Source organism: Branchiostoma belcheri, unplaced genomic scaffold, assembly GCF_001625305.1.
Source record: "Branchiostoma belcheri isolate BF01 breed outbred unplaced genomic scaffold, Haploidv18h27 scaffold94, whole genome shotgun sequence".
Classification (NCBI taxonomy): domain Eukaryota; kingdom Metazoa; phylum Chordata; class Leptocardii; order Amphioxiformes; family Branchiostomatidae; genus Branchiostoma; species Branchiostoma belcheri.
Genome location: NW_017804620.1, coordinates 748,481 through 775,504, shown reverse-complemented (window position 1 = coordinate 775,504; position 27,024 = coordinate 748,481). Strand labels below are relative to the sequence as shown.

At 43.7% G+C, this 27,024-nt stretch overlaps 2 protein-coding genes and 1 pseudogene across 2 annotated transcripts; all 3 read left to right on the top strand.

Moving 5' to 3' along the window:
- Nucleotides 1-1,305: 1,305 nt before the first annotated feature.
- Nucleotides 1,306-18,491, top strand: LOC109461556. The gene is made up of 5 exons (XM_019757934.1): nucleotides 1,306-1,311; nucleotides 3,340-3,797; nucleotides 12,492-12,564; nucleotides 17,107-17,224; nucleotides 17,681-18,491. The coding sequence occupies exons 1-5, from the start codon at nucleotides 1,306-1,308 to the stop codon at nucleotides 18,055-18,057; spliced, it is 1,032 nt and encodes a 343-aa protein (XP_019613493.1). The 3' UTR covers nucleotides 18,058-18,491.
- Nucleotides 18,492-21,940: 3,449 nt separating this feature from the next.
- LOC109461596 (zinc finger protein 525-like) lies at nucleotides 21,941-23,531 on the top strand. Its single transcript, XM_019757973.1, has 2 exons — nucleotides 21,941-21,996; nucleotides 22,675-23,531. Exon 2 carries the CDS (start codon nucleotides 22,685-22,687, stop codon nucleotides 23,492-23,494), a length of 810 nt encoding a protein of 269 aa, XP_019613532.1. The 5' UTR covers nucleotides 21,941-21,996; nucleotides 22,675-22,684; the 3' UTR covers nucleotides 23,495-23,531.
- An 850-nt stretch (nucleotides 23,532-24,381) lies between these two features.
- On the top strand, nucleotides 24,382-26,677 carry LOC109461592 (annotated as a pseudogene).
- The last annotated feature ends 347 nt before the right edge of the window (nucleotides 26,678-27,024 follow it).

The following is a 27,024-nucleotide window of genomic DNA, read 5'->3' as shown; positions in this document are numbered from 1 at the left end:
TGTACATATTAACATGAGGGCCTGCAAGGGGGGTATTGATTACGAATTACGCCAAATTTTCGCCGCCGATTACGAATTACGTTAAATTCTCAGAGCTGATTACGAATTACGTTAAATCATGAGGATTCCCGACAGTCTAAAACACAGCAACTAATAGTTCTACGTCAATACTATTGACTTTGTGTTGATATTATAAAGCGCATAGGCGGTAGATTCAGGAGTTTTTTTGGAGTGAAGACAAGTTCTGGCGGGTGCCAAAATCACCCGAAATCGGGTGCGAACCGGCGGCTGCCGAAGGCACTGGGCGATAGGTGACGATGAACCTTTTCATAACCACTGAGCCATGGCGATAGAGGAAGAAACATTTATAAATATTATAAAATTATGCTGTGGATACTGGCTTCCTAGTCGTGGCCTAACCCACTCATGTCACCTGCCAGAACGGGGGGAATATCACTACACAACCACCGAGATTTTAAATGTTGATGGGGGGGGGGGCAAGATTTCAGCGAGCGCCGCAGGCGCGAGCCTGCTAGGGGGGTCCGGGGGCATGCCCCCCCTGGAAAGAATGAATTTTTAACCTCTCTGAAACGCTATTTCCAGCATTTTGAGACCTAAATTTTGGTTGTGGATTGGACCATTTTGAAATCAGCCTACGCTCTTATGATCTCATGGATTACGATTTACGTCGCATAAAAGTAACTAATTACGCTTTACGGAGAATAAAAACGACCAATTACGCGTTACGGCTAATGTACCGATTACGAATTACGATGATTTTGGACGGCCGCCTACGGATTACGAAGGCTAAAAAGGCCTGATTACGCCTTACGAAAAAGGGCTTGCAGGCCCTCATATATAAATACTGACAGGATTGAATGTTACAAAAACGATTTGATTCAAACAGAAATGTTTGTACATGAAGTAGTATTTGAGTATTGTACATTGTTGACAGACATTTAAAAGAATATTAAACCTCTTAAAAGTGAACCAACAGATCTGCTAGGAGATTAGCAGAACTACCCCCGCCTGCCATGCCGATGAGAGATTGAGAGTGATGGCGCTCCCCCGGGGAAATAACCACTGATGGATCCTCCTGTGTGATGACAAACCGTCATGGCCCGGTCTTTCTGATTATAAACTCCCATCTACATCTCTGTAGAAACCTCCCCACTCTGATGTAAAACCTGATGACTTTTCCCTCACGGAAAACACTGATGATGGGAGGTACAGATTATGGGGGATGCAAATGATATACTGATTACCAAGCTTTTTGTTTGAAACAGAAGTGAATCAAGTTTGACCATGGAGGTATCTTTTTATCTCCACGGTATTGAAATAGAAGTTCTACTTCTTTTTGTGTTCTAACATAAAATGGATGTAACAATCTAGCCTCTACCGCTTTGTCACTCCCGCTTCTCTCTATTTGGCCGATTTCTACTCTTTTCAGCCGCCTCCGAAGCCTGGTAGAGGCTACTAACAATCACGGCCGGCCTTTCTGATTATAAACTGCCATCTACATCTCTGTAAATTCAGTAAATCTCTCCGCTCACATGCAAAACTTACAGGTCTCCTGATGACTTTTCCATCATGGGAAACAGACACACTGATGGGAATATGATGAAGATGTATAGAAGTATTTAGGGTGAAACAAAAGAAGGAATCCGGCGGCCGGATCTGATTTGCAAAATAAAAGAAAAAAGAAAAAAGCCCCAGAATCAAGTCCAGACTTTCCTAAAAGTCCCTTCTCTTCAGAGTTGTTTAAGTTTTTCCATCTATCAATGCAGTGATTTGATTTAAAGTTTGAAATTTCATTGTTTGAATTACAAAACAGCCTGGTATGTTGACTTCATGGCTCCTATCATAGCATTTGGGGCTATCATAGGAGTAGGCTGGATTTTTCCCCCTGTTGCTTCATATTTTTTTCTGAAAAAATCCTAGAACCAACAAGTCAAATTGGTGTGGCACTAGGATGAAACAAAAGAGGGATTCCCCTATCCGCATGTGGCCGGGCGGTGTCCGCATTCCGACGGCAGATTATTTATTTGTCTTGCTTATTGAAGAATGCGGCATAATACGCCGCACATTGGGGATGTTTTGATGGACGGCTGAATATGTGAGGCCTGGAAGTGGTTGGTAGTCTCGTAGCAGGCGTCTCGGTGGGTGTTTTGATCGAGGGCTGAATATGGGAGACTGCCGAAGTGGTTGGTAGCCTCGTAGCAGGCGCCTCGGTGGGTGAGAGCAATTAAAAGTCTGCATGGCAACAGTCTGGCACCGAGGCTATGTGATATCACCAGCCATTTGAACCAGCTTTAATAGAGTGATACAGCTCTAGAAAGTACCGCATTGTACTAGTATTTTTAAAGAACTTCACTACATGTAGTTATATTTTTTTGGGGGGATACACATGCTTTTCTCTTTGCTTCATTATAGTAGCCTGGTTACCAAACCTATTATAGCTCCCGAGTCCTACATCCTCTCCTCTATTTGCGGACGGGATGTAGGACTCGGGAGCTATAATAGGTTTGGTAACCAGGCTATCATTATAGCTGCGTTTTGACTGCTGCCATTTCCAAGCAGATGTCTTGATGGCCACAATACAGCATCAAGTTGACGGTCAGCATCAAATTGCTTACAAAATATACATTTGGCAGTGAGGTATCCACCAGTACGCCACAGTTTGGCTGACGAAAAAATACCGGTACAAAAAAGAAGGCCCGATGAAAACACTATCGGCTCGCGTCTGGTGCTGGGTGTATTGTCCCGTACTCGCCCCGGCCGGCGGGTCGGACAAAAGAGCTCCATTCTCCACACATGACCCTGCGTGACCTTTTGTAAATCCTATTCAGGACGATTTACATCGCCAAGTGGTCTGTCCTCTTATTACTAGTATACCCTCAGTTTTCTGCTAACATTTGAATAGCTGAGAAAGAACGGCTGAACAAGTACTTTTCAAGTAAACTTAATCAGTCACAAACACATTGTTTTTAACACTATTAAAAACGTATGTCTTATAAATGTGATCATGCTTTCAGCCACCGGTGCTGTTGAATTGTTAGAATAAATCTAAAACCTCTACAAGAATTTTGCCTCGACCTCTCTTAGTACGAATGGTACATCCCAACCGTAGGGTTTTTCCAACAAAAAAAGTTTTACTTTTTAATATGAGTAACGTTAACAGGGGTACTGATTTTTTGAATCAAAACTGTCATAAAATCAGTCTAAGAATTGCGAATATCTTTAGTTTCTTAGTCGCTGATGTTGTTGCCTTTTCCAAAACCAAAACATACATTTCGTAAGCAAAACAGTTTTTCCAGACTCTACCTGCCCCCACCGTAGAATGAATGGTACATCCCAGCCGCGGTGTCTCCTGGGAGATCTGCCGGCCCGACCCGTGCGAAGATCAGTTGTAGAACAGTCGGCGGCCGGACGTGCCACAGCACCACAACCACACACATGTACAGCAACACCGCTTCACAACGGTCCGTGCACAACATGGAACTGGCCATGGCCGGACCACATCAATCTCGTAGCCACTCCATCGGTTGCGGCTCCCTTCGGCTGGTGATTTTTGAGATCGTGCAGTGGGTTACCCTGTTCATCCCGACTATCCTGACAGCGCACCAGCTTGTACAGAACCTCGGGACCAGGGAGGGAGTCCTCCCGAGCCTGGCTGGCGCGCAAGTCGGCACCTTCTGGTGGATTTTCGGCTGCGCGTCCATCGGAGTTTCGCTTTTCGTGTACTTCCCGACAAAATACATGGTGCACAGGAGACTGGACCCCAGGAAACAGGCGTGGTAAGGGTTTAAATTTGTTGTTTATAGCCTCGAAACTTGCTCAAACAGACATCGTAGCAGATTATGTTAGCCTGGAAACTACTCTATCATGGTGTACAGGAGACTGACCCCAGTAAACAGGCGTGGTAAGGGTTTAAAATTTGTGGTTTTCTAGCCTCGAACGAACAGACATCACAGTAGATTATCATTATGTTAGCTAGGAAACTACCCTATCATGGTGTAGTGGAGACTGACCCCCGAAAACAGTCGTGGTAAGGGTTTAAAATAAGAATTTGTTGTTTGTTAGCCTCGAACGAACAGACATCACAGCAGTTTAATCTTGAAATTATGATAATGTTAGCCTATAAACAACCCTATCGTGGTGTACAGGAGACTGACCCCAGAAAACAGTACAGTTTGTTGTTTGTTAGTCTCGAACAGACATCGTACTGGTTCGGATAAGTGTTAGCCTCGTAGCCACCCCATCGGGTGCTCCCCGGTATTTCATCGGGGCTGGGAGCGCCGCCCGCCCGCCCAGGTGTTAGCGCGCTCCGGGGAATTTTTACGGCGTTTGGTTTCAATTTCTTAGCCCCGACAATAATCAGAAGTGCTGAATGGAAAGATTGCAGTATTACAAGCTGTCAGAAAAAAGGCAGGACTGGTGCTGGTAAACACCCTTATAGTTATACCGGTCAGTGGTGTTGGTTGTTCTTGTTGGTAAAATCATTCAAATGAGACAAATTGGGTGCATAATTTGCTAACAGTGTTAGTTAGCTAATCAAGACTCAGCAAAGCTCTTGCAGAGAGTTTGCCTGTTGTTTATTTGTCCAGGTAAGAGTTGTGTTGTCCCTGTTCTCACACAAATTTATGGACTTGCAGGGAAAGCCACATGTATATTTATGTTGGCCCGGTATTCCGCCTTGCCGCTAACCTCTGGGTCCATATGGCCACTTTCCCGTTTAAGTGTTGCCCCGGTTCAAATGGTGAAAGTTACGACATATCCGAAATGGTAGCGTTTCCACACCACATATGTAAGGATGACATTCCGTTGTCGTGTAACTTGTGTGACATACAGCTGTGTAACTGTAATGTAATTCATCTGAAGTTTGTGGTCTTCTTAGCTGTTCGAAAATCATGAATTCCTCTGAAAACTGTCCGCAAAGCTAGTTTTTCTGTCGAACGGAACCGAATGTCAGACGTGCTAGAAAGAACAAAAACTACAGAAACGCGCTGAAAATAAACTTTTTTCTATCGTAGCGGAGCAAAATCTGAATGGTAGCTAACCCAGGCTATAATTTGCTGGACTAGACAACTTAAAACCCGGCCCCAATACTAGTTTTTCTGTCGAAGTGTAAAACGTACTAGAAAGAGAACAAAAACTACAGAAACGTGCTGAACTAGAAAACATAATTTAAAATTCCAGTTGTAATAATCTCGGACCGTTGGACTCCTGTAGCGAAGTGTCAGCTACACAAAACCAAACGTGACCCTGTAGATCTGTCTTCTGATAAATCACTACCTGCAGACGGAAAACACGCAGTCGGCAATTTTCGGCAAATTACAGGCCGACTAATGCTAGGTTTGACCAGGGCTGGCTTCCTTTCAAGGATGTTACCACTCTACCAGAACATAGTAATTTACTGCTAGTCTCCATAGCATGCCAAAAACTGGGGGTTTTGGGGATCTTCATGGTCTTTGGGAGATTTTATGTGCTATTTTCTGTTTGCATATAGACAACATAGCCGGCCTGGTTGAATTACCCCCGTTTTTAATTTAAAGAACTGGGCTAATCAGAAAACAGCCGAAGACCACCAAACCCCCAGTTCTATAAGCCTGCTACGGAGGCTAATCAGAAAACGGCCGAAGACCACCAAACCCCCAGTTCTATAAGCCTGCTACGGAGGCTAATCAGAAAACAGCCGAAGACCACCAATTTCAGACCCCCATTTCTATAAGCCTGCTACAGAGGCTACGGGGGCTAGGTTTGACACATGTTTGTGACACACGTTTTATTCTCGTTTTGACGTGGATAAATTACGAGGGAGGTCTGTGCTTTAACGCATGGCTGACGACCGGCATGACCCCGAATTTTTTGCCTGCCTGTCACAAGTGGCGACTTTATAGTCTCCACCAGACTTCGTTTGCAGGCTGTATAAAGAGGGTCTGCATGGGGGGGTCCTGGCAACGGTTAACGGAAAATTCAGCAGGGCCGATAACGCTTAACGGTAAATTCAGGAGGGTCGGCAACGCTTAACGGTAAATTGACAGGTTTTTTTGTCGAGCTGCACTGGATTTAGTATCTTGCTTTGTGAGAAAGGTGATCACTGACAAAATTACGTAAACCTTACATGTAATGAAGCATGCATTTAAGGTATGTGTTCCCTGTGTTTCCCACCTGCCCTGGTCCCCGAGTGCGTCCACAAATAAAGGTGAGTCCGAGTCGACGTCGGCCAGCTTGCATGTTTTCAGTTTAGGATTTTGAGAGGGCGCTCGTAATCTAGGGGGTCCGGGGGGATGCTCCCCCGGGCAATTTAGGATTTTTAAGCCTTCAAAAACGCAATTTACCGCATTTTGAGAGGCAAATCATGGTGTTGAGAGTGTTTGTCGGTCCTTCTGATGTTTACATGTTTTTACTCAAGATTTTGTTAATTTGCCTGTCAAGGTTAACGCTGATGGATTCGTTAAAAAATTCTGTAACTCTCCGCAAACTTCCGGAAATTGACGGGAAAGCTGGTTCTGGCTCGGAGCCGAAGGGACCGAGCGCAGAAGCGCGAGTCGAGCGCCAAAGGCGCGAGCAATGTAGGGGGGTCCGGGGGCATTCTCCCCCGGGAAATTTTGTATTTTTAAACCTTCAATGACACATTTTCCTGCACTTTGAAAGGCAAAATTAGGCGTAACGAAGAATTATTCATTAACGCTTAACGCTGAATTTAGGATGACAAATAACGTTTTACGTTGAATTAAAAGGACCAATAACGCTTCACGAAGAATATACCGATAACGCTTAACGTTGAATTAGAGCAGGCCGGCAACGATTAACGGTGAATTAAAATAGCCCATAACGGTTAACGAAAAAGGGCATGCAGACCCTCTATAAATCGTAGAAATCGGCCCAAAAAGAGCGAGACAAGGTAGCGGGCCATTGACGGCCATCGACGATGAAAAAAATTCTTGCAGGCCAATTTGATCGTCAATGGCCGGCTACCTTCTCTCGCCAATTAATACCTGTTTAGGCCGTTTTCTACGATTTATCCAGGTAAAAAAAGTCTGTAGCAGTCCTGCCACATGTTGGAAGGACCGACAAGTGGTGGGAAAACTGTTCTCTGTTGGAGAGTTACTCCAAATACGGGGCAGTGCCAGACTGGGCGGCGGCATGGTGCGTTCTGTAAGGACGTAATTTGTCAAATCACAAATGTGATCTCATGGAGGGTAAAGTAGTGTATGTAGTAGCCTCTATCAGACCCTCTTATAAGGTGTAAGGTGTTGTAGATACATGTAATGGACTGTCACTTCCACACACACACAAAAAAAAAGAATTATAGGCTAGGGGAGTGAGTCCAAGTGTAACAAATTACAATAATCTAATTCTTCTGTACGGGCAAATGAAAACATAGTGGCAAAAAATCACAGTATTTTAATTTTTTTCGGGCATTGCGGAGCGAAAATCCGGATGGTGTCCAGGCTAATAGACAGCGAAGACACGCTGTTACGTAGTGTATCTTCTGTACGCAAACTTGTTGTACAACTTGTTTTGTGCGGCTTGTACAAAGACAGAAAAGAAGTTATTGTGTTGTTGATTGAGTAGTGAGATACAAGCATCAAAAAGGTCTGCCGGTGTATTCAGCTGTTCTGTGTGATTTACCGTACTGAATATGCATAACAAACTCCGAGTTAGACTTTATTTTTGGGTACAGGACGGGGGAAAGTTTGTTTGCCTTTCCTAAATTTCTTTTTGGGTGTGTCAAACAAAAGTCGCTTTTGTTTATGAAAAGTAAGGTGGAGATTGGCCAAGTCTTGCAAGTGGGGAGAATAATTTAACAGTCACTAGATTAGTTGACAAACTTACAACTTTCGTTCAATTTGTACGTTCTTCTTGTAACCAAGACAGTCCGGTGGATACAAGGCAACCTTTAGTTTTGGAGACAAAATTAACCTTCCTGAAGTTGAAGTGAGTAATCTATTTTGACAGTCCTGTCGAGTGAGAAGTGACCCCTCCCGACCCCTCGCCTTGAAATATTCCCGTCCTTCGCCGCCATGGAATTTGTTTTGATACAAACAACAATGTAACAGTATGTTTCTAGCTTCCTTTCCTCTGCTAATCTCCAACTAGACAGATCTTTTGGTGGCAAATTGTGCAGACAGTCACCAATATATTACCACCCGTACTTGAAATCGAAAAATAGATACCTTTACAAGAAGTAAGCCCTGTAAAAACATAACCGTATGAAGACGCATAAAAATATGCCGAAGCCTAAACCTGTGCTTGAAGAGTACTGCATAACAGATTACAAGGTGACTAGGATTTTTTGTGGCTCTTTTTTCTTGATTGTAAGTCATGATGTAAGCTTTTTCTACCTCCATGATTTGACAACAACAACAACTACACAGGTTTGAAGCCAAATAAACTCGAACCCATATATTTTATAGAACAGCGGTGGGTACATTCGACACGGGCGAGTGTTTGGCGGCTCGGTGCTAACGATTTAAACGGCCCGCTGTGAATAACCGGATAATCCCGATAACTCATTAACGTGCTAATAAAGAACCCGTATAACACATGTATAATCCTGGCAGTTCCCAGGCCCGGCCCATAGCGTAATCTCACAACAGATGGTCAGTCCCAGTCCGGGATCGTGAGTTTTTCTCACGGTCTTTCGGAAAGTCTAGTTGAATGTATTAACCTCTACCAGGCTTCGGGAAGGGAAAGATGGTAAAAATTGGCCGAATAGACAGATACAAAGTAATATAACGGATGCGGGAGCGGCAAACTGTTTTCTCTTATAGCGCGAACCACACACACCACAATTTCACCTGCCCCTCCCAGAAGCCTGGTAGAAGCTAGAAAAATGTACTAGTATATCAGAAGTAAAAGGTGGTAGATAAAAAGAAGAATGAACAAAGAAAAAAAAAACACGATACGATTTTCTTTTGCCGAAAATTTTTCGTGAAAAAAAGATACAGTTACAAGAGAGAAATGTCGATAAAACGTCCCAAAATACGTCAAAAATATACCGAAACCCAAGGCTCTGCTTGGAGAGAAATCATTACTACTAATACAGGCCGTCAGGGATCCATGACATCTTTATTTAATACCATCTCCTCAGCACAGATCGGCGGTTTCCTTCGGCGATAAGATCGGGAGAAGTGTTTCCAATCAAACCGATCCGGCACTGATCTGATATGCTAACCACGGATCAGTGATGATAGCGCGTCTTTGTGAACCCATGTGGTGTTGGGGTAGCCTCTACCAGGCTTCGGGAGGCGGCTGGAAAGAGTAGTCTACTGGGAGAGACCATTCTGCCGCACCCCCGGCATGTTATCTTTCTATTTGGCCGATTTCTATTCTTTCCAGGCGCCTCCCGAAGCCTGGTAGAGGCTAGAGCTGATATGCAAACCACGGATCAGTGGTGATAGCGCGTTTTTGTGAACACATGTGGTGCCGGGGTGTAACAAGCCCCAGATGTATTCAACTCCAAGAAGATGTAGGGTCGTATTCTTTGAGTTTGAGTAGACTAGTTCAGCCCGATGAGTTAATATTTGAAGCTCCTTGATCAGCCAAACAATTCAACAAATCTTTGCGTTTAACAAAACATGTTGGTCAAAAGTTACACAAAATCTTATATGATCTGGCTTCTTAAATTCTACGTGAATTATAATATCACGCATAATAAATGCAAGATAGTTTGGTTGCCATATACATGTACTTAAGTATTCCCTGACTACCAAGCTCATAAGTCAAGTAAGTCAAGTACCAAGCTCGAAAGAAAACGGAAAGATTCTCTGACATCCCAACATCTGCTTGGAGATCGCATGCACACGCGTGGCTCGTTACCGAAGCCATATGTGCCGACGTCTGGCTTCCTTCGCGTGTAGGTGCGATCTCTGCAACAGTTTCTCACGGGTGTAAAAAATCATGACTACGAAAGAAAACGTAAGGATTCATCTCAACATCTGCTTGGAGATCGCATGCACACGCTATACGTGTTACCGAAGCCCGCCTGGCTCCCTTCGCGTTTAGGTGCGATCTCGGCAACAGTTTCTCACGGGTGTAAAATCATGACATTTTTCCAGCCATTGTATTCATCTCAACATCTGCTTGGAGATCGCATGCACACGCTACACGTGTTACCGAAGCCCGCCTGGCTCCCTTCGCGTTTAGGTGCGATCTCTGCAACAGTTTCTCACGGGTGTAAAATCATGACATTTTTCCAGCCATTCTATTCATCTCAACATCTGCTTGGAGATCGCATGTACACGCTATACGTGTTACCGAAGCCCGTCTGGCTTCCTTCGCGTGTAGCTGCGATCTCTGGAATACTTTCTCACGGGTGTAAAGCGGGGTTAAGGTCGGTCTCTGCGCCCTTCGCGAATCTCAGTTTCCCCAAAACTAAAGCATCCTGACTTCTGGCCTTATAACTCCCGTTATCTCATTACAACTAACGCGATTCGAATGTACCGCCGTACAAACAATCTGCTAGTTATTTGCGGGACGTCTGGGCCGATTTATGGCGGGAAAAAATGGGGAGAAAGTCGCCCCGAAAACTCAGGTTATTTTTCATCGCCCGGAGCGGTGCTTAGGCCTAGGAAATACAATATTGTGTTTCCTGTTTCCCGACCGACCCTAGAAAAACCTGCCGTCCCTAGACTTTTTTTGGGGGTGGACCCCTGCCTAATCGACCTTTTTAAGCTCCATGATCTGACACCTGAGTGAGAAAACGTTCTATAATCGGTTTTACAACGTTGACATTGAAAATATATGTGTCCTCGTAGCCTCTACCAGGCTTGAGGAGGCGGCTGGAAAGAGTAGAAATCGGCCAAAATAGAGAGATAAGCATGCCAAGGGAGTATGGCCGTTGAGAGAACAGTTCGCCGCCGAACTGTTCTCTCAACGGCCATACTCCCTTGGCATGCTTATCTCTCTATTTGGGCCAATTTCTACTCTTTCCAGCCGCCTCCTCAAGCCTGGTAGAGGCTAGTGTCCTCGCCTCATTCAAGTTTTAATCGTTAAAATCTTGTTGGATCACAAGTTGGATCACTAGTTGGATCACAAGTTGGATCACTAGTTGGATCACTAGTTGGATCACTAGTTGGATCACTAGTTGGATCACTAGTTGGATCACTAGAGATTGCCAAAGTTCAAAAAGAAGAAAAGGTAAAAAAAACAAAACCTAACCTACCGACCCTAAATTTTCAGAACTGAAACAAGAAACACAACATTCTTTCCTAGGCCTTATCAGGATTGAAGACAGATGGATTCCTGGTGTCTCCTCCAGACGTCTTACGTCTGTCTTGAGGTGGACCCAAGAAACTCAAACCAGGCAGATTGCGTTTCTCAAGAAATCTGTCTTCCTTGACCTTCACTCACCTCAAGGTCATTGCCTGACGTTTTAAGGTCACGACGCGAAACTATACCGTTGTTGTTAGTCTCGTTTTCCATCCAATTTCTGCCGCTTGGTTTTCAGCTGTTTTTAGTTATTTGTGTGACTAGACTTTTATGTGCAGTTTGTAATTACTTCAGAATACACAAGGACAATTGGTGAAAGGAATCATGATTGTTTCACTTCCAAGTAGCAATGGTTAAATCGTGTATTAAAAAAAAAACACGACAAAATTGCATTATACAATCCTCTCCACAGTTCCGACATGCACAAATCTAATATATTCCCCCACAACCTCTGCTTGGAGAGTAAGCTCGATCGTCTTCTCATTTTTCTCCAAAATGAATAATTTTCCCCCAATTGTGTTTTTTCACCCATCCTGAATCGCCAATCCCCGAGGACACACGGTTTGATAACTGCGGCCAGGTTACTGCCCAAACACGCGGGAAATTAATTATCGACCTGCAACATCTTATCCACAAACGGCGGGTTTTACATGGTGATGGAGGGGATTAACTTTTCAGGGTTCGGTTTCAGCTAGCCTCCAACAGGCGTTCCTAAGGGGGGGGGGGTTCTCTGTGTCCAACGAGAGTTTTGTTTAATCTCCAAGCAGATCCCTCTCGGTGGCAAAAAGACAGTATCAAATTAGCCAGGCAGTGTCAGATTTCCCCGTATTGTCTTGCAACTTTGCCTTGCGTATTTCATGCTCACAAGCAATATGGAAAACAATCAAACTGCAGCTTAAGTATTGTTTAGTATTTTCTGTAATGAATTTTTTGTTGTTGTGTGGCATCCTGGTATTTTCTTGCAACATTGCCTTGCGTTTTTTATGCCCATCTGCCATGAAAAACAATCAAGTATTATGTTTACCCATGGAGTTAAAAGACAAAGATTACCGGAGGAAAACATATTGTTTTTGCTCAGTTTCGTCTTCTTCTCCAAACGGTGACCTCTGACCTGCCCAATGACCTGGCCAATGACATAATGTTGCAATTTTAGATTAGGAGGGATTTAGACTCCTGTCGCCATATATGTGAATGTGCTTTGCTTTGAAAATGTTATTTTTCTAGTAGTTTATTATTTTCTATAACGACCTGTTCCTTGTCTCCCCCTGTAGGCGCCCCGCCGTGCTGCTGTATAACGTGTTCTGCGGAGGGCCGTGTTTCGCCTTCATTCTACTCGGCACTAAAGTGAGTCAAATTTAAATTATGTCTATTTGCAAGAATGATGTTACAGCTAGCCTCTACCAGGCTTCAGGAGGCGGCTGGAAAGAGTAGTCGGCCATCGACGATCATTGGCCGTCGATGGCCTGCTACCTTCTCTCGCCAATTAATTATACCCTTTAAAAGTTTTAGGCCGATTTCTACGATTTGTTCAACCTGCAAAAGAAGTCTGGTGGCAAGGAAGGTCAGCTCTTTCAGGGTTGCAAATCGGATGACAAACAGGCTGTAGGAATGTTACAGATCAATCTGGGAGCAGTTATCTGTCGTCAGGATTGCATTACGGGTATTTTGCGGGTCGTCAGGAAGCGTTTTTGGGTCGCGAGGAAGATCGGGAAGCATTCTGACCTGTTTCTCCAGCTGGGAACGATTGCACGCCTGGATAAAACAACTTAGCTACAACAACACACAACCTGGCCACAACTTAGCTACAACAACACACGACCTGGCCACAACTTTAGCTACAACAACACACAACCTGGCCTGGCTACACATCTAAATCTTCGGGCAGACGTAGAGGCAAAGAACTTAGCAACATCAACAAACAATCTAGCCTGGGTTCCAGGCATACAAACTCTGAGCAGATGTAGGATGGTCTTTTGAAGCTCCTTGGGTGCAACAGCATGGACTACAAACTGACAATTTTGTTATTTTCTCTGGAACTTAAAGTCGAAAGATTTTGGGCCTCTTTTTCTACTTAGAAAGTTTGAAACCCTCTAGCCATCCTGGTTCGCCCTTTGGTTACTTGATTTCACCCGAGACGGCGTCTTTAATATCTCAGCGATAGTGCCTTTAAACGCCCCCATTGATTTCTTTCTTTAAGTTTCTGTAGCAGCGTCTTTGATGGTGTAAAATGAAGTCTGGACTGAATCTCGCCAGCCGCGCGGGAACAATCCCGTCAGCTGACAGGGACAAATAATCTCCAAGCAGATCTTTTGGTGGGGGTAAGACAGTCTCACGTTGGCCTACTGCTGGGTTCTCCGTCGATTGTCAGGATACGAGCCTATTATATCAAGAACCGTGCCTATCACTAGTTCTCTGCCTGAATGGGTTAGGATCAGGCACGGTTCTGGATAGTCTCTATTATATCCAGAACCGTGCCTATCTAGTTCTATGCCTGAATGGGTTAGGATCAGGCACAGTTCTGGATAGTCTCGGCATATCCAGGAACGTAGATTTGCCCCAGGTACAGTTCTGGATACGCGTGAACTATCCAGAACCGTGCCTGAGCATGGTTCTGAAAAAGGACCTGTCAAGAATATTGCTGTCAGAAAATCGTTACGATCTTCCACCCTACATCTGCTTAGAGATTGGCCCATTCCATTTTAAAACAGAGGGGTGGCGGAGATTATTTTACTGCCATATGGAGAATTTTGCGTGGGAAACGCGACAGATGCTCACTTCTGCTTCTCCCATGTACCGTGGGAACCGAACAGACTTTGTTTGCCATTTACATCTGCAGGACGGGACGGTTATAAAATTATAATTACAATCAGGGTTTATTGGCTGCGTATTGCCTTTGAATCGAATGATTTTCTCGGTTTGTTGGCATTCTATTGTCCGAGGCTGAAGTGATTTAATACAATCAATGTGCTTTTTTTATAACATCCTTGATACAATCATGTAAAGGCCCTCTAGTATTATCTCCAAGCAGATCCTTTGTTGGGTCCAATACATTCAAATTTGCAAGACACTTTAGACAGTATCAAAATGTGAAGACAATGTCAATGTCAGCCACCAAAAACAATAGGATACCATTACAAAAATCAAAGCCCGACATCTTGGCGGTACACTAGTGCATTGACAACTTACAGCGGGCTCACTTTCCTGGCTAATTATTTCCCGTTTTACTTTTTTAGCCGATTTCCCTGGAAGACCTTGCTATCCCAAAGTTTCGGATGGCGTATTGCATACGGCCTGGCCAATTTGTAGTATGTATTATTGCAGCCACCAAAAGGTCTTTTTGGAGATTATAGCCAAGAACAGTTATTAGCTAAACCTCCAGCAGGCCTCAATAATCACCTCCACTTCATCTGAATGTGCTCCAAAGCACGGTTTGGTGGCGAAACTAATCCAGTTCGACAAAGGCAATATCTTCGTTCTTTAGCAAAGAATTGCAGCCATAGAACACAAGAAAGCTGCCTATTCCTTTTTGCCAAGCAATAGTCCCCATTCCGCCCCAAACAAAACCCCCTCCCGCCCATGTCTTCCTTCTTTCAGCAAGGGATTGAAGTTATTGTACTCAAGATTTCTAATACAGAACCGAAGCCTCCACCAGCCCTTTCTATGGGAATACGGATCGTAGAATTTGGCAAAAAGCGGAGTAAAATTGGCCTGGCGAGTCGCTCCGCGGAAGGTTGTTTCTTTCTATTCGAAAGAAAGCTGCCTATTCATTTTTCCAAGCAATAGTCCCCACTCCAAATAAAGACACGGTTTAATGGCAAAACTACTAGTAATTCACGTCAACAAAGGCAATATCTTCGTTCTTTTACTAAGTTTTGGGAAAGGATTGTAGCCATAGAACACAAGAAAGCTGCCTTTTTCCAAGGACTACCAAACAAAGCCTCTCCCGCCCCTGTCTGGCAAACTTCGGCAGCTGGCAGGCCTTTGTGCGACCCCCTCCGACCTCTCCCCGCTCTTGTGCTGGTAATAATATCGCCACACCGACAATTGAAAGCTCCCGTTGTTCCGACAGGGTTTCCCTTTGTCATGCGATTCGTCGTTTTGCAAACTGAATGGAGGCATGCCAGAACGGGGATACAATATTCTGGTACTAAAGTAGCCTCTACCAGGCTTCGGGAGGCGGCTGGAAAGGGTAGAAATTGTCCAAAATAGAGATAACTTGCCGCTAGAAAGCAAATGTCCTCTAGCAGACCAACTCCCATGGCTTGTTATCTCTCTATTTGACCAATTTCTACTCTTTCTAGCCGCCTCCCGAAGCCTGGTAGAGGCTAGACACAATAGGAAATCGAGTCGATTTTTTTCCATAATTGCAATCACCCAATAGGGAATATGTTGTGCATTCTTGCCCGTTGCCTTGGCAACGTTGTCTAAACAAACGATCAGTGTTGGTTTGTTTACGAAAAGGGGGCGCAAATATGGGTGAAGAACGAAACAGTTGTCCTCTGTTTGCTTTTGCGAGACAGTCCGTAGTTGAGAAGTCGGGATCGTCTGTTGTTTGGGGGTTCTTTTGTTCAGATTTCTGTGACCCGAACAGTCAACTGTGTCAGCGTGTTAGCCTCTACCAGGCTTCGGGAGGCGGCTGGAAAGACTAGAAATCGGCCAAAGGGAGAGGGAGTTGGCCTCCTCTGGACTGAAGCAGGCTTATAGAACTGGAGGTTTGGTGGTCTTCAGCTGTTTTCTGATTAGCCCAGTTCTAAAAACGGGGGTAATTCAACCAGGCCGGCTATGTTGTCTATATGCATTCAGAAAATAGCACATAAAAGATCCCAAAGACCCTGAAGATCCCCAAACCCCAGTTTTTGGCGTGCTATATGGAGGCTAGCCCGCTAAAGAGTACATTTCGGGTGCGGCAAGCTGTACTCTCTAGCGGACCAACTCCCCCGACATGTTACCTCAAAATTTGGGCAATTTCTACTCTTTCCAGTCGCTTCCCGAAGAGGCTACAAATTTATTTGACCTGAACAGTGAACTGTGTGTCAGCGTGTAGTCTCCAAGCAGATGAAGAGTGGGGTTTATTTTGTCTACACAACACGTGTTTTCGTGGCTTTGGTTTGGTTTCAACCAACTGTTGATTAGGCCTCATTGGTTCGAGTCATCGTATAATGTCGGGTGTACCCAAAAGAACTCTTTCGTATAGTCGCTTGTATTTCTGTAGATATTAGCAACATTTGCTGAAATATCGACATGAATACGATGTTTATGCGTGCCTAGTTATGTGGTGGGTTCTCTTTTTTATGTAGATATCCTCAAACAAATGACCGACTACAATTTATTTTTTGTCCTGTCCACACTACATTGTATTACAAGTGGATTTTCCTGGTGTTGTCGTTCCTTTTCTTGCTCCATTGTCACGCTAAAATCTAGATCCTCCTCGGAAATGTAAATTGTCGCAAGAGAAAAAAGGGAAGAGGTGAAAATGAGCCACTAAAGCGATAATTAGCCGAAGGCGTTGTTTTGACAGCGAAAGAAAACAAACAGTAACAAGTTCCCGCTAATTTACAAGATAAGAGTGGAAGTATTGGTGATGAGGGTTATTAGAGCAGAGTGTGAAACTCTGACGAGAGGCTTTGTTCAAAATGACCCTAATGATCCGAGGAGGTTTGATAGTATTAATAGTATTTAACCCGCTTGAATGGGCCAAATAAACATGGTTTATGGGCGGTAAGGACTGTAGAACTCACATCTGCTACTCTCCGAGAATGTTACACGTTTTATAGCCTGTAGATATTATGTTTTCCTCTTTTCCCTCATTCCCATATTGTCATGTTCTTTTGTTTTAAAATTTGTTTTAAAAATTCTAACGATTTTTTTTTCTCTCTTTTTCCTCAGATTTTCCGTGAGGCCCGTCTGCAGGAGGATGTGAGGTCCCGGATGTATGACGAGGCCGTGTATTTCGCGGCTCCTGTTATCGTGTTCGGCCTAATACTGACGGAGTGGTTCTGCAAAGGTACGTATCTGGTTCCGTACCTGTACCTGTATCTGTTATTCTGTACCTGTATATAGCCTCCGTAGCAGGCAATCAGAAAATAGCAAATAAAAGCTCCCAAAGACCATGAAGACCCTCAGTTTTTGGCATGCTATGGAGGCTAACCTGTATATATATAAAGCGGTATAAGTGTTAGGTGCAACAAGTCGTTCGGTGTAATATACTAGTAGCTAGCTAGCGCTAACTCTTGAACATCTAACTCTAAACATTGTCTAGTGATATATTTCCGCAAGAAAGCATACAATAGATCAGCTTTGGTAAAATTGTAATTTGATATAGCTAGTCTCAGTATGTATTAACTCTGTTAGAATGGTATTCTACTGGTTTGGTTCATGTACATGTATCTACCCTTGCTTTACATTGTACCAGTTTCAGTTGTTGAGCATTAAATTAAAGTTGACTTGATTCGTCTTCCAGGTCGGGAGGACCTCGCGTCCAACGTACGAGCGGAGGCGATGATCCACGACTTCCTGACGGTTTACGACATGCTGGAACTGTTGGCCGCCGGTCGGGACTCGGTCGTGTACGAGTCGTACTGGATCTACGCTGTGTACGGCGTCGCGTTCGTCTCCATGTTCAAGTTCGTGCTGAGAGCGCCTTCCTGTGATTACACCCACCTCGCTAAACCCTACTTGTTAGCGAACTTGGGTTTACACGAAGTGCCGTACTGTGTACTGAGGATAGCACTTATCGCGCTGTTTGGACTCAAGCAGGGGAAACTTATTTATCCTCTGAAGAACTTCTTAGCGATTGTGTTCCGCATGTACCAGCTACACGACCCTACGGACTTCTGAAAGGGAGAGTGATGTGTGAAAGTGAGAGTGGACTCCTCTGAAGACGCACCAAGGAGGGAGGGGTGAAAGTGGAACAAAAATGTGGAAACTTTCAGTGAAGCGATCGGACTGACTTCTTTTACTAATAAACAAAGAGGAGACGAGTTTATTTTTATAGAAGCAGCAGAGACGTCGCCCCGACATGACTAAAGAACAGACTTGATGGGCTGTTCCAAGACCGACCTTGGATGTGAAAGAACTTAGTAGTACATGTACAATGTATTATCAATTAGCCAATAGCCTGGGTGCCAGACTGTTGCCAGGGTCAACATGTCCCAAAGGAAATTTACCAATGACAAACCCCATGGTCTATTACTAGTAACAGGGGCATCCAGGCTAGCTTTCATCCCTTGAAATGGCTTCCAAACTTCCAAACTCTTCCGTTGACAGACACAACCAGGGGGGCCTCCAAGGGGGGGTACCGACAACGCCCTACGCTAAATTTTGAGAGCCGGCTACGTATTACGCTGAATTCCGGACGCCTCTCTACGCTCTACGCTAAATTTGAAAGATTCCGAACGCACTATGCAGAACTCAATCACCTAGCAACTGCATGTTTGCGTGAAAACCTTTTGATTTATCACATGTAGAGGTGACATAACTTGAATTAAAAGTAGTAACCGGCGGTCACTTCCTTATATATTGAAAGTATAGAATACAAAACGGGGTATTCAGTATTACCGCAGGTACCAACTTGACCGCGAGTCGATCGCCCGAAGATCGGAGGGCGATTCGTCAATGGAGGTAACATGGCTGTAGCCAGGATTTTGAAGGGGGGGACCAACGAGCGCCGTAGGCGCGAGGTTCCTAGGGGGGTCCGGGGGCATGCTCCCCGGGAAATTTTGAAAAATGAACCTTCTGAAATGGCATTTCCTGCGTTTGTAGAGGGTTTCAAAGAAAAAATCAGAGATAACTTTTTCAATGACAAAGTGAGCCGTTTTCCTACGGCAGATTCCAGCCTTGCTGGTGACACAAATCAGTCCGTCTTTTAAAGAAAAGTCTTGGACCTTTAGATAAAAAGTGCACCAAAAAGTGGACATTTGAGCCTTGTGGGATTGTCGTCCGAAGGTAGAAAAGGCCGCAAACAATACAGCGTAATTTGTCAAAACGTCTCAGCTGCCGATTGCTGACGGTCCCGCGTTACCCATCACCCGCACAATGACGGGGATGACATTGCTCTTTTCGGGAGTGTCCTCCATTACCCTGGCCATTGATCAGCAATGATGTTCCCGCTAAGAAACATCTTGAGGGCCCCTATTGGGCCTTAAAAGTCATGTGGTTCTAAGGCCTTCTACCCTCTTCCATCTGTGGCGTTTGGCCAATGGTCCTTCTGTATGTCACCGATGGTAAGGTCAATCTCGTACCCAGCGCACTGTGGGATCATTCCCATATGTTGCCTTGTTCTTGTGTATGGCTCTGGGAACAAGTCTAGTGGATTGTTCGATTGTATAGAAGGGGGTAGAGCAAGAAAGACCTCGAGCGCCGGCACTTGCGAGGCATCGAGTTCCCGTTTGCGGCTTGGATTACGCTCTACGCACAATTAATCGATTACGCTTTACGGTTAATTCCCGATAGCTACAACGCATAACGTAGAATTAAAACGGCGAATTACGCTCTACGCCAAATGCGCCAATTACGCTCTACGTTGAATTAGAGGGTCCGTCTACGCTCTACGTAGAATTAAAACGGCCGATTACGCTCTACGGAAAAGGGCTTGGGGGCCCCCAACCAGGTCATAGCCTCCGTAGCAGGCTTATAGAACTGGGGGTTTGGTGGTCTTCGGCTGTTTTCTGATTAGCCCAACGGGGGTAATTCAACCAGGCCGGCTATGTTGTCTATATGCAATCAGAAAATAGCACATAAAAACTCCCAAAGACCCCGAAAATCCCCAGTTTTTGGTATGCTATGGAGGCTTAACCCGGAGCCTGGTAGAGGCTATAGTAACCCCAGTGTTTGGCCTGGAAACGTGCGCGGCATATTTCCACACTCCCGGGAAGTATTCTGTGTCTCCCAGGTCAGGAGATCCACACAAAAAGCCAGGCCCGGTACGTGCCGACTGTCTCCTCAGAGCGCCCGGGTACACCACTGCTGCCGGGTTCGGCATGCCTCCACATTCCCGCTTATTGAATCCAGACCTTCCCGCGGCCAGGGTTCAGCGACCTGCGCCATATATTACTTTAACCTCGGCTAATTATATCGTAAACACGCCGTAAAGTTAGCACGGGATTTGTACGGGCAGAAATCAATTTGGGCTGGCTCGAGTTGGCGAGGGTCCCGTAGGGGGGTCCGGTTACAGGGAGCGTGGGAAAAGGCTGGGAAAGGGGGTTAGCGGAAGCACGTTTCTCGTCAAAGTTGAAGAGTTGTAGATAAGAGTGAATTTCCCCAGGTGATTCTGCTGGATTCGGTTCGGTCGTTTGACAACAATTAAAGTTGACTGAAGCAAGGTTCGCCTGTAGGGACGGTTCAGACATGTCAGAAGTTATGTCGGGGGATTTACGCAGGGTTCATCTGTAGGGACGGTTCACAAGTTATGTCGGGAGGGGCAAGGTTCACCTTTCGGGACAGTCCACGAGCAATGGTAGGGAGGGTCTGAAATTCCTTGGACACAAAATGAACACCCACAATCATTGAGTCTCTGTAAAAAAAAGGTATATGTTCGGGAACTTTACTCTTAAAACTATTTTTTCTAAATTCCACCAAAAGAAAAAGGAATTCTTTTTGACAGGCAAACCAAGTAGAAATGTATTCATTCACTTTTTAAAAATTCTATTCAAGATGAACTCACTTTAAACTTTAGAGAGAAGAATTAGGGTTAAACTTTAGAGAGAAGAATTAGGGAAACCTAGAGAAAATGAATGAATGAATAAAATATTCTATGTAAATCTGAGGGGAGAACGCCTGGCTAATGTCTCAACCCCGAATGTCACTTTCTATGACGTCATGAAATATGAAAATCACCATGGCAACCTGGCCATTTCTAAAAGTTACGATTTTTATTAATTTCTGTAATTGATTTATTGTCATTTCTTGTGTCCTTGAAATAATTTTTTCTCGAATTATTTGTTCTATGGTACTAAATTGTCGAAAGAAATTCTATAATATGGCCTCTTCACATATGCCAATATGTTCATAACACAAAATGTATCCATGTTGAAACCAGATAACTTTTTAAATAAATTTAAAATCGTTACGATTCATGTAAAAAATTGTTTATATGTATACACTTGTAAATATTGTTGATATTATTATTATATATTATAACTAACAAGGCGATATTTTAATACAAGGTACAACACATGGTTGTGCGAGACTTGTACATATTTCATTTTGAGAATTAGAAGACATTAACTACCTCCATGTAATATAACGTTAACATCATTCATAGGCGCTTTGAATTGTACATTTGTGTCAATGTATATCTGGAATATACTTTTTCAAAACGTGTACACTTGTTGTTTTGTCGTTCATTTATTTGTGTGATCATGTTATCTGTCTATTTGGCCAATTTCTATTCTTTGCAGCCACCTCAAGAAGCAAGGTTGAGGCCATTTTTTCCACTGCCTCTGACGCCTTTTAGCGGATAGTACACGCACGCCTCCTGTTAACAGATTAGTGTACTGCATGAACTTAATAACGTATATCAATAAAGTTCTCTTCATGAAATACAAGGGGTCATTGATTACACAAGCCAACGGTATTGAATATTCTATTAATTAAAAAAAACTAAAGTAAATAAGACTACATGGTAAATAAACTACATGGTGACAAATCACGATTTCATGTGGGTCATCAGGCGCAAAGGTTAACCTGTGACCTTAAACGCTGTCACCTTTGACCTGCCATTTTTGTAAACAAGGCCGGCCATGGTGTTTCTGTGAGGAAAATCTTCACCCTAATCAGGTAAGAACGACAAGCATCTAGAGAGGTGTGTTTGGATATTGAGTGCAGGGCTATGGGATGCTTCTGTGATAAATGATCGACGTTTAGAATACAAGATGTAGGGCTTATTTTGTAGGCAAATGTACATGTTAGCGACATGGGGGAGGGGGGCGGGGCGAAACCAAAATACATGAGGCCTTTGCCTGCATGTATAGCAAGATTCAGGTATTCTGTATCTGTATAGCCGGTAACACACCAGCTTCTGTATCTGTATAGCCGGTATAGCTGCCCTTCGGCGTAACACACCAGCTTCTGTATCTGTATAGCCGGTATAGCTGCCCTTCGGCGTAACACACCAGCTTCTGTATCTGTATAGCCGGTATAGCTGCCATTCGGCGTAACACACCAGCTTCTGTATCTGTATAGCCGGTATAACTGCCCTTCGGCGTAACACACCAGCTTCTGTATCTGTATAGCCAGCAGTATAACTGCCTTTTAGTGTAACACACCAGCTTCTGTATCTGTATAGCCAGTATAACTGCCTTTTAGTATAACACAGTCCAAGCTTCTGTATCTTTATCTGTATTATAGTATAGGCAATACAACACACCAGCAAACATACAGTAGATACCCAGTAGTCTACCATCTATGTAGAATTTCAATAATTATTTTGTGTTTTTTTTCCTTGTTTTTCCCCAGAAAGGCAGACATGGAAGCAGAAGGTCCAGGATCTCCCACCGGAGTTTCTCAAAGCTGCCCTGCCTCAACTCAAAGTTGCAGCGACAGCAGCATGGGACATCCACCAATTCTTCCAAAACATGTTGATGAGAAACCCTACATGTGTGGGGAGTGTGGGTACTGCGCAGCTAAGAGGGCAGACTTGCACAAACATATGAGAAAGCACAGTGGAGAAAAGCCCTACAAGTGTGACCAGTGTGACTATTCTGCTGCACAGAAATCCACTTTGGACCAACATCTAACAAAACACACCGGTGAGAAACCCTACATGTGTGGGGAGTATGGGTATATGACTGCTAAAACGTCCCACCTTACCCAGCATATTAGAACCCATACAGGAGAAAAACCCTACAAGTGTGACCAGTGTGACTATTCTGCAGCACACAAGGCAACTTTAGACCGCCATCTCACAAAACACACCGGTGAGAAACCCTACATTTGTGGAAAATGTAGTTACAGAACAACTCAGATGTCTAATTTATCTAGACACATGAGAACACATACAGGAGAGAAACTATTCAAGTGTGACCAGTGTGACTATTCTGCTGCAAACAAATCCACTTTAGACCGCCATCTTGCCAAACACACGGGTGAGAAACCCTACATCTGCGGTAAGTGTGGGTACAGCACAACTCAGATGTATCATCTGTCCAGGCATCTAAAAACCCACACAGGAGACAAGCCCTACAAGTGTAACCAGTGTGACTTCTCGACGGCAAGATTTTCCAACCTGTCTCGGCATTTGGCAATGCATAAGATGGAGACAACGTCGCATATGTGACAAGTGCTGTGTACCACTTCACTGGACTGGTTCTGTACTTGTAAAATGTTTAGGTTTAAGTCCAAAAAACCTAAAAGGCAAGAACCATGCAGTTTTAGACTTAAAATACAAAAAATAATGTCACATACACCTTTTCGTTCTATTGCAAAATCTGTGCTGCAAAATCAAGAAAACATTACCATCGGGCATTGTCAAGGGTTGGCCTCCATGTTATGTGGCCACAGTTTTGCCAAGAAAACATTGCAAACATTGCAAGGTTGCCAACATATATTTACATGCTACCATATGATCTGCTTGGAGATTAAATATATCCTGTGTGTGGAGCGCCCTCTGCCAGAACATTCAGTAACTGCAGCACAGAAACACATGGGCTAGTCAAATAATACCGATTTCTGACTGTATAATGTAGGGTTTAGAATCACTTCCTTTAATTATACATTTTGTATTTAATGTGGTTAAGTATTTTTAAGTATTTTTAAATCTATCATTGTTGTGAAACACGTATTACTCTCAGCCTGTGGCTGCCATGTGTTTTTGACGAATAAACCTTTCATTCAGGCCCTAGGGGCAGTGGGTTGTTGGTTCTTGTAACTACTTATTCTACGAAGTAACTTTAAACTGTAATTTCCAGCACAACAACGAAATTGGACTCACCCAAATTTTACTACTTATTCTAGTCGTTTTCAATTTTCATGGCCGCCAAACATAACTGATATATCATTATTATTATTACGTACATATAACTTATTCAATTAATATGCTTTACCACAAACAAAACTGGCGCATATTGGTGAGTTTGTGCAGTAGGAATCAGTAATAATCATACTAAAGTGTTGGCAGAAATAAAATATATTATCTGGATAATCAGGGGGTGAAATTTACCTTTGACCCACATTGCATTCACCTCTGACCCAACGAGACGACAAAGCTGCTGCCCGAGTTCCGGTTTACGTGAAGAGAAAACCACCATAGGAAGCAGGTAAGGCTTAGCAACAGGCAGAAAAGTATTCTGGTGTTGAGATGAAGTGTTTGAGACCATTTCTGTGGAAGGAGCATCGTCCTAGGACGATAATTTGTAGACATTTTCGTTATGTGAATATCGTGGAATTTGGGGGAGGGGGGCGAAACCAAACATGCGTTCGACCCTCACCACATACAAGTATACGTCGTGCATCAGGCAAAGTGACTTTTTTAGAGGACGTAGACCTATATAAAAATGTTAATTGTATTGTAAAGAATTCTATAACGCTTTAATAACCAGTTTAGAAACGCGTAGAACTGATTTGTAAAAACAGTAATAATAGAGCAAACTTGTAACGTTACTGCCGAATCTCTTTCCAGCCTAGCGAATGGAGTCAGTTGTCCGCATTGTTTGTAGTCGTAGAAGTAATAAATACTATAGTGAACAGTTTTGAGTGAGCTCGGTGGTGTGAGTGAGTGATTGTAAGATCTCACAAATTATGATTTTGGAACATAGAAGCAAATTTATTCAAATGCCAGAAAGACAACACGTTAGAATTATGTTGGGTTACGTTGTTATATATTAGGTTGATGTTGTAGAGCTTGTTAAAGTTGGAACTCATTTTTTTTTCTAAAAACCAATTTTATTGTTGACAGCATTTAAAGCTTGATCTTTTCAATTCCATTTTTTCTGTTAGGCTGAACATGGCAGCGACTGGACATGGGTCTCCCACCGGAGTTGGTCAGAACTGCTGTGATGGGTCTCCCACCGGGGTTTCCCAGGTCAACTGTTACAGCAAAACAAGCAATGATGAAGACCAGGCAGCAGCACAAGTCAACTTGGATAACGCTGGTGACAAACCCTACATGTGTTGGGAGTGTGGATACAGGGCGGATTGCAAGTCTCACTTATCCCAACATATGCGAATCCATACAGGAGAAAAACCCTACAAGTGTGACCAGTGTGACTACTCTGCAGCAAAAAAATCCACTTTGGCCCAACATTTAGCAAAACACACTGGTGAAAAACCCTACATGTGTGGGGAGTGTGAATACAGGACAGCTCGAAAGTTTGACTTATCCAGACACATGAGAACCCATATAAAAGAAAAACCCTACAAGTGTGACCAGTGTGAATATTCTGCAGCCCAGAAATCTGATGTGGACAAACACCTGGCAAAACACTCGAAACCCTACATGTGTGGGGAGTGTGGGTACAGGACAGCTAAAAAGTGTGACTTATCCCGGCATATGAGAACCCATACAGGAGAAAAACCCTACAAGTGTGACCAGTGTGACTATTCTGCTGCACGGAAATCCACTTTGGACCAACATCTAATAAAACACACCGGTGAGAAACCCTACATGTGTGGGGAGTGTGGGTACAGGACAACTAGAAAGTCCCACTTATCCCGACATATGAGAACACATACAGGAGAAAAACCCTACAAATGTGACCAGTGTGACTATTCTGCAGCAGAGAAATCCACTTTGGACCAACATCTAATAAAACACATCGGTGAGAAACCCTACATGTGTGGGGAGTGTGGGTTCAGTACAGCTTACAAGGCTAACTTGTCCCAACATATGAGGACCCATACAGGGGAAAGACCCTACAAGTGTGACCAGTGTGACTATTCTGCAGCAGAGAAATCCAATTTGGACAGACATGTACTAAAACACACCGGTGAGAAACCCTACATGTGTGACCAGTGTGACTATTCTGCAGCTCAGAAATCTGATTTGGACAAACACCTGGCAAAACACTCGAAACCCTACATGTGTGGGGAGTGTGGGTACAGGACAGCTAAAAAGTGTGACTTATCCCGACATATGAGAACCCATACAGGAGAAAAACCCTACAAGTGTGACCAGTGTCCGTTTTCTACAGCACACAGAAAAAATTTGGTCAAACATGTTGCAAGATACGATGGTGAGAAACAACATAGGAAAATCAATAGAGGGGAACACCGTTATAACTGTCATCTCTGTAGCTACTCTGCTGCTACAAAATGCCATCTCTCATTTCACTTGAGAAGTCATGAGAAAGAAGTTGAATCTACAAGTGCGACAAATGTACAACTATTATATAACACTTTTGTCCTCTTGTAACGAGAAAGTCAAAATGAAAGAAGAACCTCTCCAGAAGTGTAAATCTGTACCTAAGGCCACACCAATTTAATTTCTTGGTTAACGGATTCGCCGCTTCATTTTTTTCTGATTTGCAAATAAAAATAAAAATCCAGAATCAACTGCAAAATGCTCATATTTTGCCCTGAACAGTTGAAAACAGACCTTTTCATCCTAGTTGTTACAGTTATTCCATCTTTCAACGCAATGGTATCATTAAAAGTTCAAAATTCATTGTTTAAATTTTGAACCAGCCTGGTGTGTTGACTTATTGGCTCCTATTGTACCATTTGGGGCCATAATAGGATGTCTAGGCCTGTTTTTATTTTTATTTTTTTTTCGCCCGCCCGCTCCATTATTTTTGTAGAAAAATCCGTTAACCAAGAAATTAAATTGGTGTGGCCTAAGCCTGATAATTTAGAACTAGAACTATCGCAGAG